The sequence below is a fragment of the Sceloporus undulatus genome, chromosome 3 (genome assembly GCF_019175285.1).
Source record: "Sceloporus undulatus isolate JIND9_A2432 ecotype Alabama chromosome 3, SceUnd_v1.1, whole genome shotgun sequence".
NCBI classification, from domain to species: domain Eukaryota; kingdom Metazoa; phylum Chordata; class Lepidosauria; order Squamata; family Phrynosomatidae; genus Sceloporus; species Sceloporus undulatus.
In genome coordinates this window covers 140,003,554-140,017,340 of record NC_056524.1, presented here as the reverse complement: position 1 = coordinate 140,017,340, position 13,787 = coordinate 140,003,554, and the positions used below count along the sequence as shown (strand labels likewise).

General features: G+C 37.9%; 1 protein-coding gene across 1 annotated transcript in view; it reads left to right on the top strand.

Annotated features, from left to right (window-relative positions):
* Window positions 1-13,787, top strand: part of VWA8 (von Willebrand factor A domain containing 8) — a 142,347-nt gene that overhangs the window by 87,105 nt on the left and 41,455 nt on the right. Inside the window, 5 exon segments of the mRNA XM_042457276.1 lie at window positions 822-897; window positions 3,352-3,487; window positions 4,053-4,172; window positions 5,134-5,339; window positions 11,593-11,744. Coding sequence (XP_042313210.1) covers window positions 822-897; window positions 3,352-3,487; window positions 4,053-4,172; window positions 5,134-5,339; window positions 11,593-11,744 — 690 coding nt within the window.

Genomic DNA, 13,787 nt, shown 5'->3' with positions numbered 1-13,787 from the left:
ATGAGTGGTATGCATAAGTAGATACCATTTTCAGTGATATGTATTAATGGATGTGGAGGAAAGGAATTACAATCTGCTATGACCATGGGGCAAAATTCTCGGCACAAACTCTTGGCATCAGGTAATTTGGGAACACGTTTCTTCCATGTATACAGTGCATATGAGACTGAGGCAGTCCATAGTAATGCATTGTACTATCTAGGGTAATTATTAAAGGAAGGAGGGACAAAGAAACTGCTCAGACATTTTGATGTTAATGACTACTTTGAGTTAATGAGTAAAGAAAGATGAGTACAGTATAACAAGATTTCTTGAAGGTGTACAAAGCTTTTTGAGGTGAAGGGAGATTCTGAGATTGGAAAAGGACTTAAAACTTTCTCCGGTTGTGTGTGTTTTTAAAAGACCTTTAATCTTTATTTGATAATTGAAACCATATCCTGTTAATTTTAAAGACCCTTAAGGAGGTGTCATTACACTGAATGTGCCTTCCTTGATTTGTAATGGTAAGATTTACATCCTTTCCCCCATCCACCAGAGTGTGTTATTATTAAGAATTATTATTATATTTATAGCTAACATCCCATAAAGCTCAGTTCACTTTACATATCTGTGTATGACAGGGCGGGGGGAGACTTTTGATCTTACAATTCCAGGAGGCAGGAAATGTGAAATACCAGAGTTTCTCCACCTCTGATGTTGGGAAATATATTGCAATTTGTTATGGTGAGCCTTGTATCCCTATTTGGAGTGAAAAATAATGGTAACATACAGTACTTTCTCTCTTTTCAATTTGGATAAAACTTTGTGTTTTCTTTCTTTAGAGACACTACAGTACAAAGTCTTACACTTCAGCCTTCCGTTAAAGATGGCCTTATTATATATGAAGATTCTCCACTAGTAAGTCATTTTAGAGCTTATATATTAGGGTACACTTACACATGTGAACAGAAGTATTACAAAATAGTTCTGTTTCTCTTGACTTGTCTTTCTTTTAATTAGCTTGTTAAGTTATTAATTCACTGGATTTTTCTAGCATTTTCCCCATACTCAATAGATTCTAAATTTACAGTGCTTTATAAATAAAGGTTAATAATAATAATAATAATAATAATAATAATAATAATTCCACAATTAATGCTGAAGTTAAGAAGATATTTTATTGAATTAGGTTGTTGAATTAGAATCCATAAGGGTGGCTGCCTCTCCTGCTGTTGCATCCAGTAAAACAGTTGAAGAACAAATACTAGAATCTGAGGAAGTACATTAGATGGCACTTATGTTGTTAGGTCAATTTGTGTGTGATTTCTTTAGAATGACAGCAGGGTGGGGAGAAAGAGCTTGGTGGAGTCCAAGCCAGAGCAGAAAATCAGAATTTGTGGAGTGAGTCTTGGAATAGCATGAGAAGGAGAGTGATTTCTTTTTTTGCTGTGAAACCAAGACCTTTGAGCAGCCAGAGGCCTTTCAGAATCTTGTGTCTTTTTGACCTCAAAGACATATGTCAACTCCCAACCACCTGTGCTTGTATGGGAACAAAGTGTTTGGAGTCTTTCTGGGAATGGGGTGCATTGTGGCTCCCATTTGTAATGTCTTCTATATTTTTGCCTGTTTTCTATTTTATATCATTATTTGGAGTGAGCTACAGTGGGTCACTTTATAATCTTGCTTACACAGTGTTATGGACTTGGATAATTAAGTGAAATGTTTTCCTTCGACTTATTCCCCATTTCATTCTCTCTTGTTTTTTCCATCTCACTTTTTCTCTCCATTCAACTTTTCACCCATCCCCTCCTCATTCTCCTTTTTACCCACCCCTTTTAATTATACAATTAAGTTGTGATGAGAGTACAGAAGAATGGGTTTGTTAAAATATCTGATCATTATAACTGAAGACCCCCACAGACTTAATTAGAGACTTGGATCCTTCATACAAAACACTGATCTTTGCAGATTGCACTTTTTGACTGTGAGTAGGGGAGGCAGAAATAACAACAACAACAGTAGTAGTAGTAACATGTAATGGTAAGTTTAAGATGGTAATTGCAGACCATAGCTACTCCACCGGGGGTACTTATTAACACATTACCCAGTAGGGAGAGCCTGCACCTATGTTGGGCCACTATAATCTGCCAGCCAAGTTTCTGTGAAACACCAAAAGAGCTCTTTAAACTGATAACAGAATATACCCCCCTAAAGTCCACATAGAAAATCTCCATACCATTCTCTGTAAATCCCATGGTCTGGTCCAATGCCAATATTTCAAAACAACAAGTTTATTAATACCAGTGCAACTAATGAAACCATTTATGCCAGTCAATCCCTTGCCAATTTTACCACTTAATGTTACTGAATTAGCTTTCAAGTCTGGTGTTCCAGATGTTGGGAAAATTATGTTTGCATTTTTCTGTCCCTACTTAGTTAGACAGGGGTGCCCTTTCTCTTTCTCCTTATGACTAACATGCGACTTTGGTCACTGATTCTTGGAGGCAGTTTAACAGCTCTCTTCTAAGATTCTAAACTGCTATATTAAAAGATAATGAGAGTTTCTCTCTCTATCCAAACCATCACCAGTTAGGATAGAATTTATTTTGTTATGTATTTATTAAAGTTATTATTTGTTTTTAAACTACAAACTGTATGTTTGTTGTTTTTTGGAGTAAGTCTTTATTCTTTAGGAAGACAGATTTAAAATAATAGTCTGACCCACACTTTTGGCTGTTCTGCTGATGAAAGCTGAACTCCTAACAAGTTTAACTTTAATTCCTGAAAGTTTTTGTTTCCCTTTAAAAGAGTTAACAGCCTGGAAAACTAAAATTGCACCCCACACAAACTCTGCTTGTTTCCCTGCATTCCAGTATAATACTGTATATAACTTAAATGCTTTTTCATATGTATTTCACTGGCTTGATGTGGGAAGATATGCTGCAGATCTTACCCAACCCACAACAAAAAAAGGAGGCATTATCCTCCTATGCCAAAGTAATTCTTACAATATTTCTGCTGCTTAGCTTTGACCACAATCCTATACTACCAATATCTGTAAGCAATAAATACAAAGTATAAGATCATGCAGCTAGTGGTCAAGGGGCTCAGGTTGGTAATTGGCTAGAGCCCCATGAACATTTATCCATTTACCTGACCTCTCTGTTGAAAGCCATTTTTGCTTCCCTCATAGGAACTGTACTCACTATCAACATTCGCTGGAGAAATGCAATGAATGTGTTCTCCTTAGTACCCAAAATATTAATGTTTTCTGTCATCTCAGTCACCGTAGGAAGGGGTGTGCAGATTGTTTTTTGGCTGTAACCCAAGGGATCAGTGATGGAGATGAAGATGATAATTTATTTTTTCCAGGTGAAAGCTGTCAAAAAAGGACACATTCTAGTTATTGATGAGGCAGACAAGGCACCAACGAATGTTACTTGTATTTTAAAAACATTAGTGGAAAGTGGTGAAATGATTCTGTCTGATGGAAGACGCCTTGTTGCTGGTGAGTAGCCCCAAGGATGCAGTAATTCCAACATCTTCATTTATTGCAGAGTTGCTGTAGTGAGTTTAGCCGGTGTAAAGATCAAAATACTGTTTTTGAAGTAAGAGCTTTTAATGTTTACTTAGAGGGGGACAGGAGTTGAGTTATGCAAAAAAAAAGTTTAATTATCATTAGACTAAAAATTCTATTGCTCATAAAAATTATATCTATAGAGTTTATAGCTACTATTAGTCTCAATCTAGGGGTTCCTTCAGTAATTAGGAACTCTGGAATACACTGGAACCTTCATATGCATGAAGACTTCCTGTTTGCTGCCATATAAAGGCACCTCACTGTTTATCCAAATGACTGTGATGGGGAAAAACAGAATATTTTCATATTGAAGAGCTTCATAGGTGCATCAGGCCCTGCTGAGCCAAGAGTTATGACCAATAATTGTTAATGTTGGTATAAGTGGTCAACACCTTGGTTAGCTCTTTACCATCTTTCAGTGGGTATACTTTTGGATACTTCAATAAAGCCTTGTAAAACTGAAAATATTAATTTAAATCGGTGTATTTTCCAGATTCTGCTTGTGTCAACGGAAGAGAAAATGTTGTAGTAATTCATCCAGACTTTAGAATGATAGTTCTAGCAAACAGACCTGGATTCCCTTTCTTGGGCAATGACTTCTTTGGAACGCTTGGTAAGCAGAACATTTGATAAAAAGATGTATTTTAGAGAAGTATGGAAAATACCAGCTTTATTTCAATAATCCTCTTGATGGTAAACAGATAAAGGAAGCAACCTGCTTAGCTTATGTTTAAATCTGTTCAGCATTTCATTTAAGAGACTTCCTCAGCCATTTGTTGAGATGCCATTTGGATAAGAATTGCACATTGATAATCTTTCAGGACACCCATGATTCTCCTTGGATAGTGATAGAAACTAAGATCTTAAGAGGAAGAGCAAACTCTGTTTCCTGTAATTTAACAGGAAGAAGTAATTTTCTGAAATTCATAAAAAGTGCTTTGGGATGGGAGGGCTTTTCTTGGGTGCAATCTTACAAGACTCCCTTATGTTGACACCCAGAAATATATGTGGTTATAGCTCAATAATATTCTCTCTGACTGGTGGCAACGCTTCAAGGTTTCAAGAAAGAAGTCTTTTTCTGATGTTAAAACCTAGGATCATTTCAAATAAAGTTGCTAGGGTCTGGATTTGAGACTTCCTTCAAATATAGCATCTTTTCTGCTATTGAGAGCCCTCAGCTGGATTTCTATTACCTGTTGTGTTCATGAACTTGGTACCATGCCTTATTATAGCACTTAACATCTAAATACCTCCCGTATATGCTAAAACCAGGGCTGCATCAATCTAAGGGATGACGTTTAAATTAGAACCCATTGTATTCTCTAAGGGATTAATGGCAAAAGATTTTCATCTTTGATGTCTCCATTCAAAATAATGAAGGTTTGTGTCTTCTATGGAAGAATGGGACAGGGCTTAATTGCAGTGCCATGAATTTACAATGCACATTTTTGGATAATAGTACATTGTACAGGTGTTATGAATTTTTAAGGTTTCAATTTATGTTGAACTAAACTGTAACATTTGTGTTGTACGATCTTTACACAATTATTTCTGTTCTATCTTGTTCATTTTAGGAGATATTTTTAGCTGCCATGCAGTTGATAATCCTAAACCAAATTCAGAACTTGCAATGCTTCGACAGTATGGGCCTGAGGTTCCTGAGCCAGTCCTGCAGAAACTTGTGGCTGCTTTTGGAGAGCTTAGAAGTTTAGCTGACCAAGGAATTATAACTTACCCTTATTCAACTAGAGAAGTAGTAAATATAGTAAAACATTTACAGGTACTGTACTCCTAATATCAATGGATTAACTGGTAGTGCTGAAACATGCAAACTGAAAAATAATGACACATGACTTCTAAAACCCCTTTTAAAGAGTAGGCAGATTTTGTGAAACATAAAATATTTGCATAACACATCTAGGTGTGGTTTAAATGACCTGGTGTGGAGGAAGTTAGTCATGCTTACATCCCTTTGAAATCATCAAGACAAGCTAGTTGTGAAAAAATCCAGAAAAAAGTCCTACCCATTTCTGTCAGATGACTGACTTCCTCTGGATCAGGAGCAATGTGTGTCCAGATCATTTCCCCTTCTTGTCTATAAATAGTATCATGCTCGCCATTGGTGTATACAGTACACATTATGTATACAGTACACATACAACATCCCCTTTAGACATAACTGAAGTCTATCATTTTCCTACCTCTTTCAAAATGTGTCAGCAGAATCAGTACTTCAAACCGTTACAGCAAATGAGAGGTCACTATATGACACTTGTATTCCCATTTGAGCTAGCATTCTTTCATTTAAGAGAAGAGGGCAAGCTAAATAGGAAGATGTGAGGTGTGCACAGGTTGCCTCTTAGTCCTACAGAATTTCAAAATGTCCTCCATTTTGAGCATGAGTGAGAAGCATGCATTTATATTTATGTGAGTGTTTGTAACTTTTATTTGGTAATGCCCTATATTTATCTTGCATGTCCTACATTTTGAGGTGACTTGTCCTCCTTTGCATTTAGGATATCTGGTCACTCTGCCAAGAGGACATTTTGGGACAAAAAAAAATTTCCTCACTTTTGGTGCACTTTGTCTACTCTTGATGTATATATACAGGGTGAGAGCAGTCGTGAAAGAGAATATGGCTTTGTTCTGTTCTATAGGCCTCCTCCATATATGAGTGCTGCAGCTATCTGGGGTAGCCGCTGCTTAATTATACAGGAAATACAGCAAAACTATATTTTCTAGATTAGCCTAAGATTTAGTTAGGCTGGGGGGTTTTCTGTACTATTTTCTATGTTCTATACTAGTCATTTTTGTTGTTTGGTAAGTAGCATTTGTATAAAACTCTACAGTTTATAATTTTAGGGTGCCAGTTGCACAGGAATATTGTTTTTTAATAGAAATTTAACCAAGCTCCTTACAAGATGGCAAATGGCAATTAGTTTTAATTTCAGAAGGCTTGGCAGCCAACAAAACTAGATTCAGTTCTTCATCATAACGTTTTGCTGAACTTGAGTGAACAAAAGAGAAGATTTTGCTACTATCAGTGATAATTTGAGGGAGTGGGTTTTAATAGATTTTCACCAATATGGAATAGGGCAAAAGAATACAAACTAGTAAGTTGGTTTTAATTTTTGTAACATTTGGTAGAAAATTCCTTTCAAGATTCCTTAGTCAAAGAAAACTTCTTCAAGGAAAGGAAGCAAGAATTCCAGAATATATACCTGTATTCTTTTCCTCTTGCATAGTATATTAAACCATGTACATACTTTATTAAACCAATTGTCAGATGAAGTTAGCCAAAGTAAATCAGTTCTTACACAGTGCCTACTAAAGTAGTGTCGAACCGAGAAATAAACTCCTTTCAGTTTATGATATGGCAGAATAGTAATTCAGAGATCCGAAACATACTGCAGAAATAATCCAGTTTCCAGTTTGAGACCACTTTAACTGCCCTGACTCAGTGCTAGGTAATCATGGGAACTGTAGTTTATTGTGGCACCAGAGCTTTCTGACAGAGAAGGCTAAATGTCTCACAAAACTATAGTTCCCAGAATTCCCTAGCCAGAGCAGTTAAAGCGGTCTCAAAGTGGATTATTTCTGTAGTGTGCTTTGGACTATAGTTTCTGAGACTGGATTTAATGTTATTTTCATGCTTTAATAATCAACCCTGTAAAACATAACAGAGGGCTATCATTATTTCTCCCCCTCAAATGTATCTTAAATGGCTTTATTGGTTTTAAATTTTACATTTGAGTAATAGGATGCATCTGCACTGCAGAAATAATCCAAGTTGACACCACTTTAACTGCCTTGGCTCAATGCTATAGAATTCTGGAGACTGTAGTTTTTGTGATACATTTAGCCTTCTCTGTCATAGTGCTGTGGTGCCACAACAAACTACAATTCCCATAATTCCATAGCATTGAGCCACAACAGTTAAAGCAATCTCAAACTGGATTATTTCTGCAGTGCAGATGCAACCATAGTTGTAGACTTTTATGAAGGAACTCCTAACACCTGGAGAGTGGGGTTTGAACTGGGTGCAAATTTTCCTCTGCCAGTCGTCACTCTATCTATTCTGGGTAAATTATCAGACAAGGGAAATTGGAAGTATAATCCAATGGCAATCTGAACGCAATCATGGGGTTTCACGTAATTGTGTGATAACCCACTACACGCAAATTTGGGCAATGTGAATCAGTCCAAGCGCAATCATGGGGTTTCATGTTATTGTGTGATAGACTACCACACGCAAATTTGAGCAATGGCATGCTGTTTTTGGGGAATGGGAAGCCAGTTCAAATGCAATTCGCATTCACGTACATTTGCTGAACAGTGAATGCATTCTGGCCCCACTTTCTTTTCATTCAAATTTAAGAGAAATTCCTCACGTGTGATAAAATCCCGGGTCCTCTTGCACCTTCAGTGGACATCAGTGTTTCAGCAGTGGGACACATGTGTCTCTGAATCCACTGGACCCAGAGCTTCCTGGATCTCTTGAAGAACGTGCACCTGGGCAATGCTTCTCTGGATCTAATGTGAAAAGGCAACAGCCGTGCAACCTCCTAGGCAGGAGAAAGCCACTTTGCTCCTCTGTAAGCAACCAAACTTTGGATTTCATTGCCCCAGCAACTAACATGCTTAGATCTCTTTAGCTGAGTAATTTACCCAGAGAGGAGTGTATATTCTCAGTCATGATGCTTTGATTCTGTATTCCTGCATGGCAGAGGTTTGGACTGGATGCCCTGTGGGTTCTCTTCCAACTCTATGATTCTATGTTCTCTAGGTTAACTGGTAGCAGGATTGTTGACTGAAGTACTGTATAGACAACATATAACAGCAATCCTAAATAAGTTGCACTGGCTGCCAGTTTGCTTTCAGTCTGAATTCAGGGTGCTGACATTTAAAGCCTTTAATGCCCTGAAACCCCAGTAGTTGAGAGTACCTCTCCTTCTCTATGTTGTTGTTAACTGCCATCAAGTAGATTTCAGCTTATGGCAGCTCTATGAATGAGAGAACTCCAAGCCAAGACCTCCCTCTATATACCTGCCCAACAACTGAAGTCTGCAGGAAGGGCCATCTGTGTCCCATCAATGGGAAGAAGATATGAGAAAGGGCTTACTTGGTCATAGTGCCCTAAATATGGAATGTGTTCCCTCTGGAGACTCAGCTGGTACCAATGTAGTCTTCAGTCCCCTTCAGTGGATCTCAAGTAGGAACAACCCAGAGACTGGGTGCTAGAGAGGAATTGCCAGTCTTGAGCAGCCAGTACTGGGTGAAGTGGTCCAAAGATCTGAGTAGCTGTAAGGTGGCTTCATATGTTCAACTAAAAATTAATAAATCAAAGCAGAACAAAATGTTCATTCACAATTATACATTTTTTCAGATTCATATCAACCTTCCTTATTTTCCCCCTCAAAATCCTTCTATGACTTTTAGTGGAGAAACATGCAGGGTCTTTTGTTTGTTTGTTTGTTTGTTTGTTTGTTTTAACCAAGAGCATAAGCAAAAAAAACACAGAGCGGTTGTTTTGGACTGTTGTTGCCCTTAGTGTCTAGCAGGTAAAGAGAAAGAGTTGGAATGAAAGAAAGGAGGGAAATGATACCATCTCATGGCTTGGGACAAAGGAAGGAAATTAGTCATACACAGTTTCTGTTTCTGTAGTTGTACAGTACTGTTAGCTTTTCTGCTGTGAATTTGGCTTTTCCCCCTCTGGATGTAGCCTGTTTTACTTGAAAAGTGTTTATATTATTGGCACACAATGTAAACCTTAGGACATATATATTTGCAGCATTATTCATTATATACAGGATATAATGGTCACTGGGGAAAAATTATTTACAGTGAGACCGAAAATACAGCAGTTTGGTTCATGAAAAGATGTAGAAAAGTATCTACTTGTTCAATATTTTCAGTAGCTGCACAGTTGCCCTCTGTACTGTCAAAAGTGCACTGCTATGGAAAGTTGAAATGTACACTTATGGGTCTGTGGTTTTCTTGATAGCCACAAATCTGAGTCAAGATTTGAATCCCTGTAGTGAGAGAACGGCAGAATATAAGTGAAAAGAAGGAGGAGGAGGTCCCTTACCTGTGGCAGGACCTGTTGTCAGGTTGTGAGTAGGGCACTTCAAAAGAATTCCACTGTCATGGATAGTTCACTATCTAGTAGAATTTAGATTTGCCATAAACCTGAACCCCTCTGTAGTGCTATATCCCTTCATGGTATTTGGCTAGTAAGTGTTTTGAGGGCACTGCAGTGATTCTCGTCCCCAGTAGGATATGATGCCTAAATTGATTTATGGTTCATTTTATTATATTAGTCCTGTATCAACTGCAAAGTTATGTTATGTATTATTTCTGGGTGCAATTGGTTGATGGTGGTTCATTCCAAACCAGGGATGAGAAATATCAGGCACTGGGGCAAAATCTATCCTTCCTCAAGCCCCAGTATTTCCCAGATGGGCATCTCTCTTGTACAGACTACCCCTAAGGGGCGGCCTGCAGCTGTCCCTTTTAGCATCATATCGGGGCCATGGCATCTGCACACTGCAGCCCCAGTCTTGCCTTTCTGCCAGCACCGTGGCTTTTTGGCACTCCTTTGGTGCTGCATCATGTAGACACAGCATCAGAAGAACGCCGTGACACCGCCTGACATGTGGTGCAGCACATGGCATCACACTGGCCTGGGGGCAGAGTTGGGTCATGCATCATGTAGCCACTCTGCCCCCAGGCCAGCCTTAATGGCTGGTCTGTAAACCCTCTTACTCTATGACACCACTGTTTGGGGGGTCACCCAGCTTTTGTATATTTTCCATAATCTAAAAGGTCTGAGATGCCTCCCTATGACTTAGTCACTAACAGTAAGAATTAAATTCAAAATATGCTGTCGTGTTCAGTCGCAGCCCTTTCCCCCTGTCTACTATTGGACTGTAGCTTCCAATAACTTCTTTGAAATTGAGTTTGTCCTACAGGCTTGCCACCCATGACCTTAACAATTTTACATAAAGATATCTGAAAAACCATGTTGGAAGCCTGCTACCAAGAGGCTTCTGGTGATCAGGTGAGTGGGAAGATAGCACAGGATTTTCTCTGCGACAGCACTCCAGTTGTGGAATTTCCTCTCTCAAGAAATTAGCCTGGCCCTTTTGTGTTTGTTTAGTTTTGTTAAAACTGTTTTTTTCTACAGAGTGTTTGAATCATTTTCAATCTAATTCATTTCTCCCCTTCGTAAATGCTGAATAAGGGTCATTAAATTTTCTAATCACTAAACCAATTTCAAAAATCTTTCAATTAAGTTGAAAGCTTTTTCATTTTAAATTTATTTCAGTACACTGAAGAGGGGAGCAAAAGATAGATAATTTATTAATAAAATTATCAGAGCTCAATAAATTCTAGTCGGTGCCCAGCTGTTCCTATCACTAGTAGCCAGGTGTGAAATCCCCCCCCTGCCATTTTACTTCAACAGCATATACATTTTCAAAAAAGGTATCTGTTTAGTCAGAGTGAGTGAGGGTTTGTATTGACTCAAATTTTGCCTTGCTTAATGAACACATAAAACGATTTTGTTACTTCTATACATTTTCTTACTGTTGATGTTGTTTCCTTGTTATTTAAAAAAAAACCTTCTCATACTATGTACATGATAAAACAATTCTATATTTATAAAATTCAAGTTTAATCATTTGGTGCAGAGAACACTAAACAGGAACAGACATGAGATCGGCACTTCCATCCAATTTGTTTGTTTGTATATTCATATTTTTTTTCATTTGTATGCTGCCTTTCTCCCAGAAGGGATCAAAGGTCGCTCAGTTTCGAAAAAGTTGCGCTCATGAGAGTTCTGCTATGCATATATTTTCTTTTACTGCAGTATTTCAAACAGTTTGGTATACTAGCAACTTCTTTTATGATGAGAACACCTGTCAGGCTTTAGATTTGATAGGGTGCAGCCTCTGGATGAAAGCATAGACTATGCACCACTGAGCTGTATGTTTATAACAGCTTATATTATCTTTCTCTGTTTCTCTCTGCAGAAATTTCCAACAGAAGGACTTGCAAATGTTGTTCGAAATGTCTTTGACTTTGATTCTTACAACAATGAAATGCGTGAGATTTTAATTAGGACTTTGCATAAACATGGAATACCGATTGGAGCGAAACCCACCAATGTGCAGCTAGCTAAGGAGTAAGGCTCACATATATTCTTATTGCTGCTAGTTAAGACCAACCTGGAATGCCTGAAGTAAATTTTGTTTTTATCCTCCTTGCCCCAAATAGGTTATGATATGTTGTACAGTACCATCAACGTATACTTGCCACATTATGTCATTATGTATAAATTGTGAACATTTCTATATAATGTTGGTGACTTTTTGTGAAAAAAATCTGATGAAATAAAGGGAAATATTTGGTTGTTTTTCTCAGTCTTTATTTGTTGAATGATATTTCATTTATCACCACAGTTAGTGGGGAAAAAATACTTCTAACATTTATATGGGAATGGATTGACCCTTACACCTGCAGAAATTCAGCAGAATATTTTCATATGGTTTAGTAATAAATGAGAAAAAATAATTCAGAAATCTTATTAGTCACCCAATATTCATTAAGACAGTTATATCAAATTGGGCATATAGTGGCCAGTTTCTCAAATGAACGATTTTGCAAACCAACAATGCCAGAAACCTACAATGCCACAAACAATTGTATACACCATTTAGCTTGCTTTGTGATATTGATAGCCTCCCTGCAATTTCAGATAATTGTTTCATTAATATAATTTCATTCATTCATCCTGATTTTTAAAAATATGTTCCAAGATGACATTTTGATTTTCTAATCACTAAACCAATTTCACAAACCTTTCATAACAAAACAAATATTTCCCTTTATAACTGTACAACACAAAACAATTGTGTTAGGCAAAATGGGATAGAATTACTTCTTTGTTGTTGCTGGGCTCTGCTGAGAAAGAACAGTGCAGTCCCTTCCATATTTAATCATTGCCGTAATCATGCCTCAAAACTTCCCGAGACATTTTCTAAGATGAAAAATCCCTGTAAGTTTAATAACTGTACCTTATCATTTGAATGCCTGTGGAACATAACGCCTTACCGGCTGAGTTGCAAAGGGAACACTGTGTCTACCTCAATTGTGTGCTTATTTTTGTTTCATCCAATCCTTTGTTAAACTCTCAGTAGCTTGCAAAATAAAGTTGTAAGTACATTTTGTAAAGAATAAAGTTTCAGTATAAAAAATCTGTCATTGTAAGATGGAGCCACTCTATTGATAGAAGCGGTAGAACAGTAAACATCACCCCCCCCATTAATACTAATACTGATACTAATACTTCCAATAATAATCCCCTTACTGACTTTCTGAAATTATTGTAGAGTTAAACACTGAGGCTCTGATAGCACTGCAATGGCAGGGAATCTCATAAGTCAAATATCTCTGTGCATGCATCTGTGTGTGTGTGTGTGCGCGCACCTGGTCGCGTGTTGACTTAAGTGACCCCATGAAGTTCATAGAGTTTTCTTAGGCAACGAATACTGAAAGGTGGTTTTGCCAGTTCCTTCCTCTGAAATCTAGCCTACAGCACCTGGTATTCATTGGCGGTTCCCAATCCAAGTACTATCCAAGGCTGAGCCTGCTTCGCTTCCAAGATCAGGCAGGATCTGGTGCCTTTAGGGTGTTTAGGTCCTCAAAAGGTTGCACAGGCTACACTGATGGAATTACAAGCAGAGTGGAGTCATCCTTCAACACACAAGCTAATATTTGGATAACAGTTGATCCTTGGCACTGGACCCATATTTACTGCTCATTCCTCCTCTTTTTTGGGTTGACAATGAAAGGGCAAGAATGTAGAGTCAAAGTTTGCAGATTAAATCATTCCGATTCTGGGAGACAAGCAGACTCTGTCCTTCATCCAAATCTATACTATCCCATTGGGTGTCCTGAAACATTAGCAGACCCAGAATATTCCAGCCACATGGGTAGATTCTGTTAATCTGAAGGGAGAAGAGGAAATCCTGAATCAGAGGTGCAACAGAAAAAGACCATGCCTGGAATTTTATTGGCAGTAGCCAAAGATTTCCATTTACTTTTCTTTCTGCTTCTTTCCTACTTTCTTTTCCAAGCTGGATACATGAAGATGTACCAAGTAGTTTGGATCTTGTGTGACACATCACTCAGTGCATTTCAACTGAAACCTGGCAGTGCCGATGGA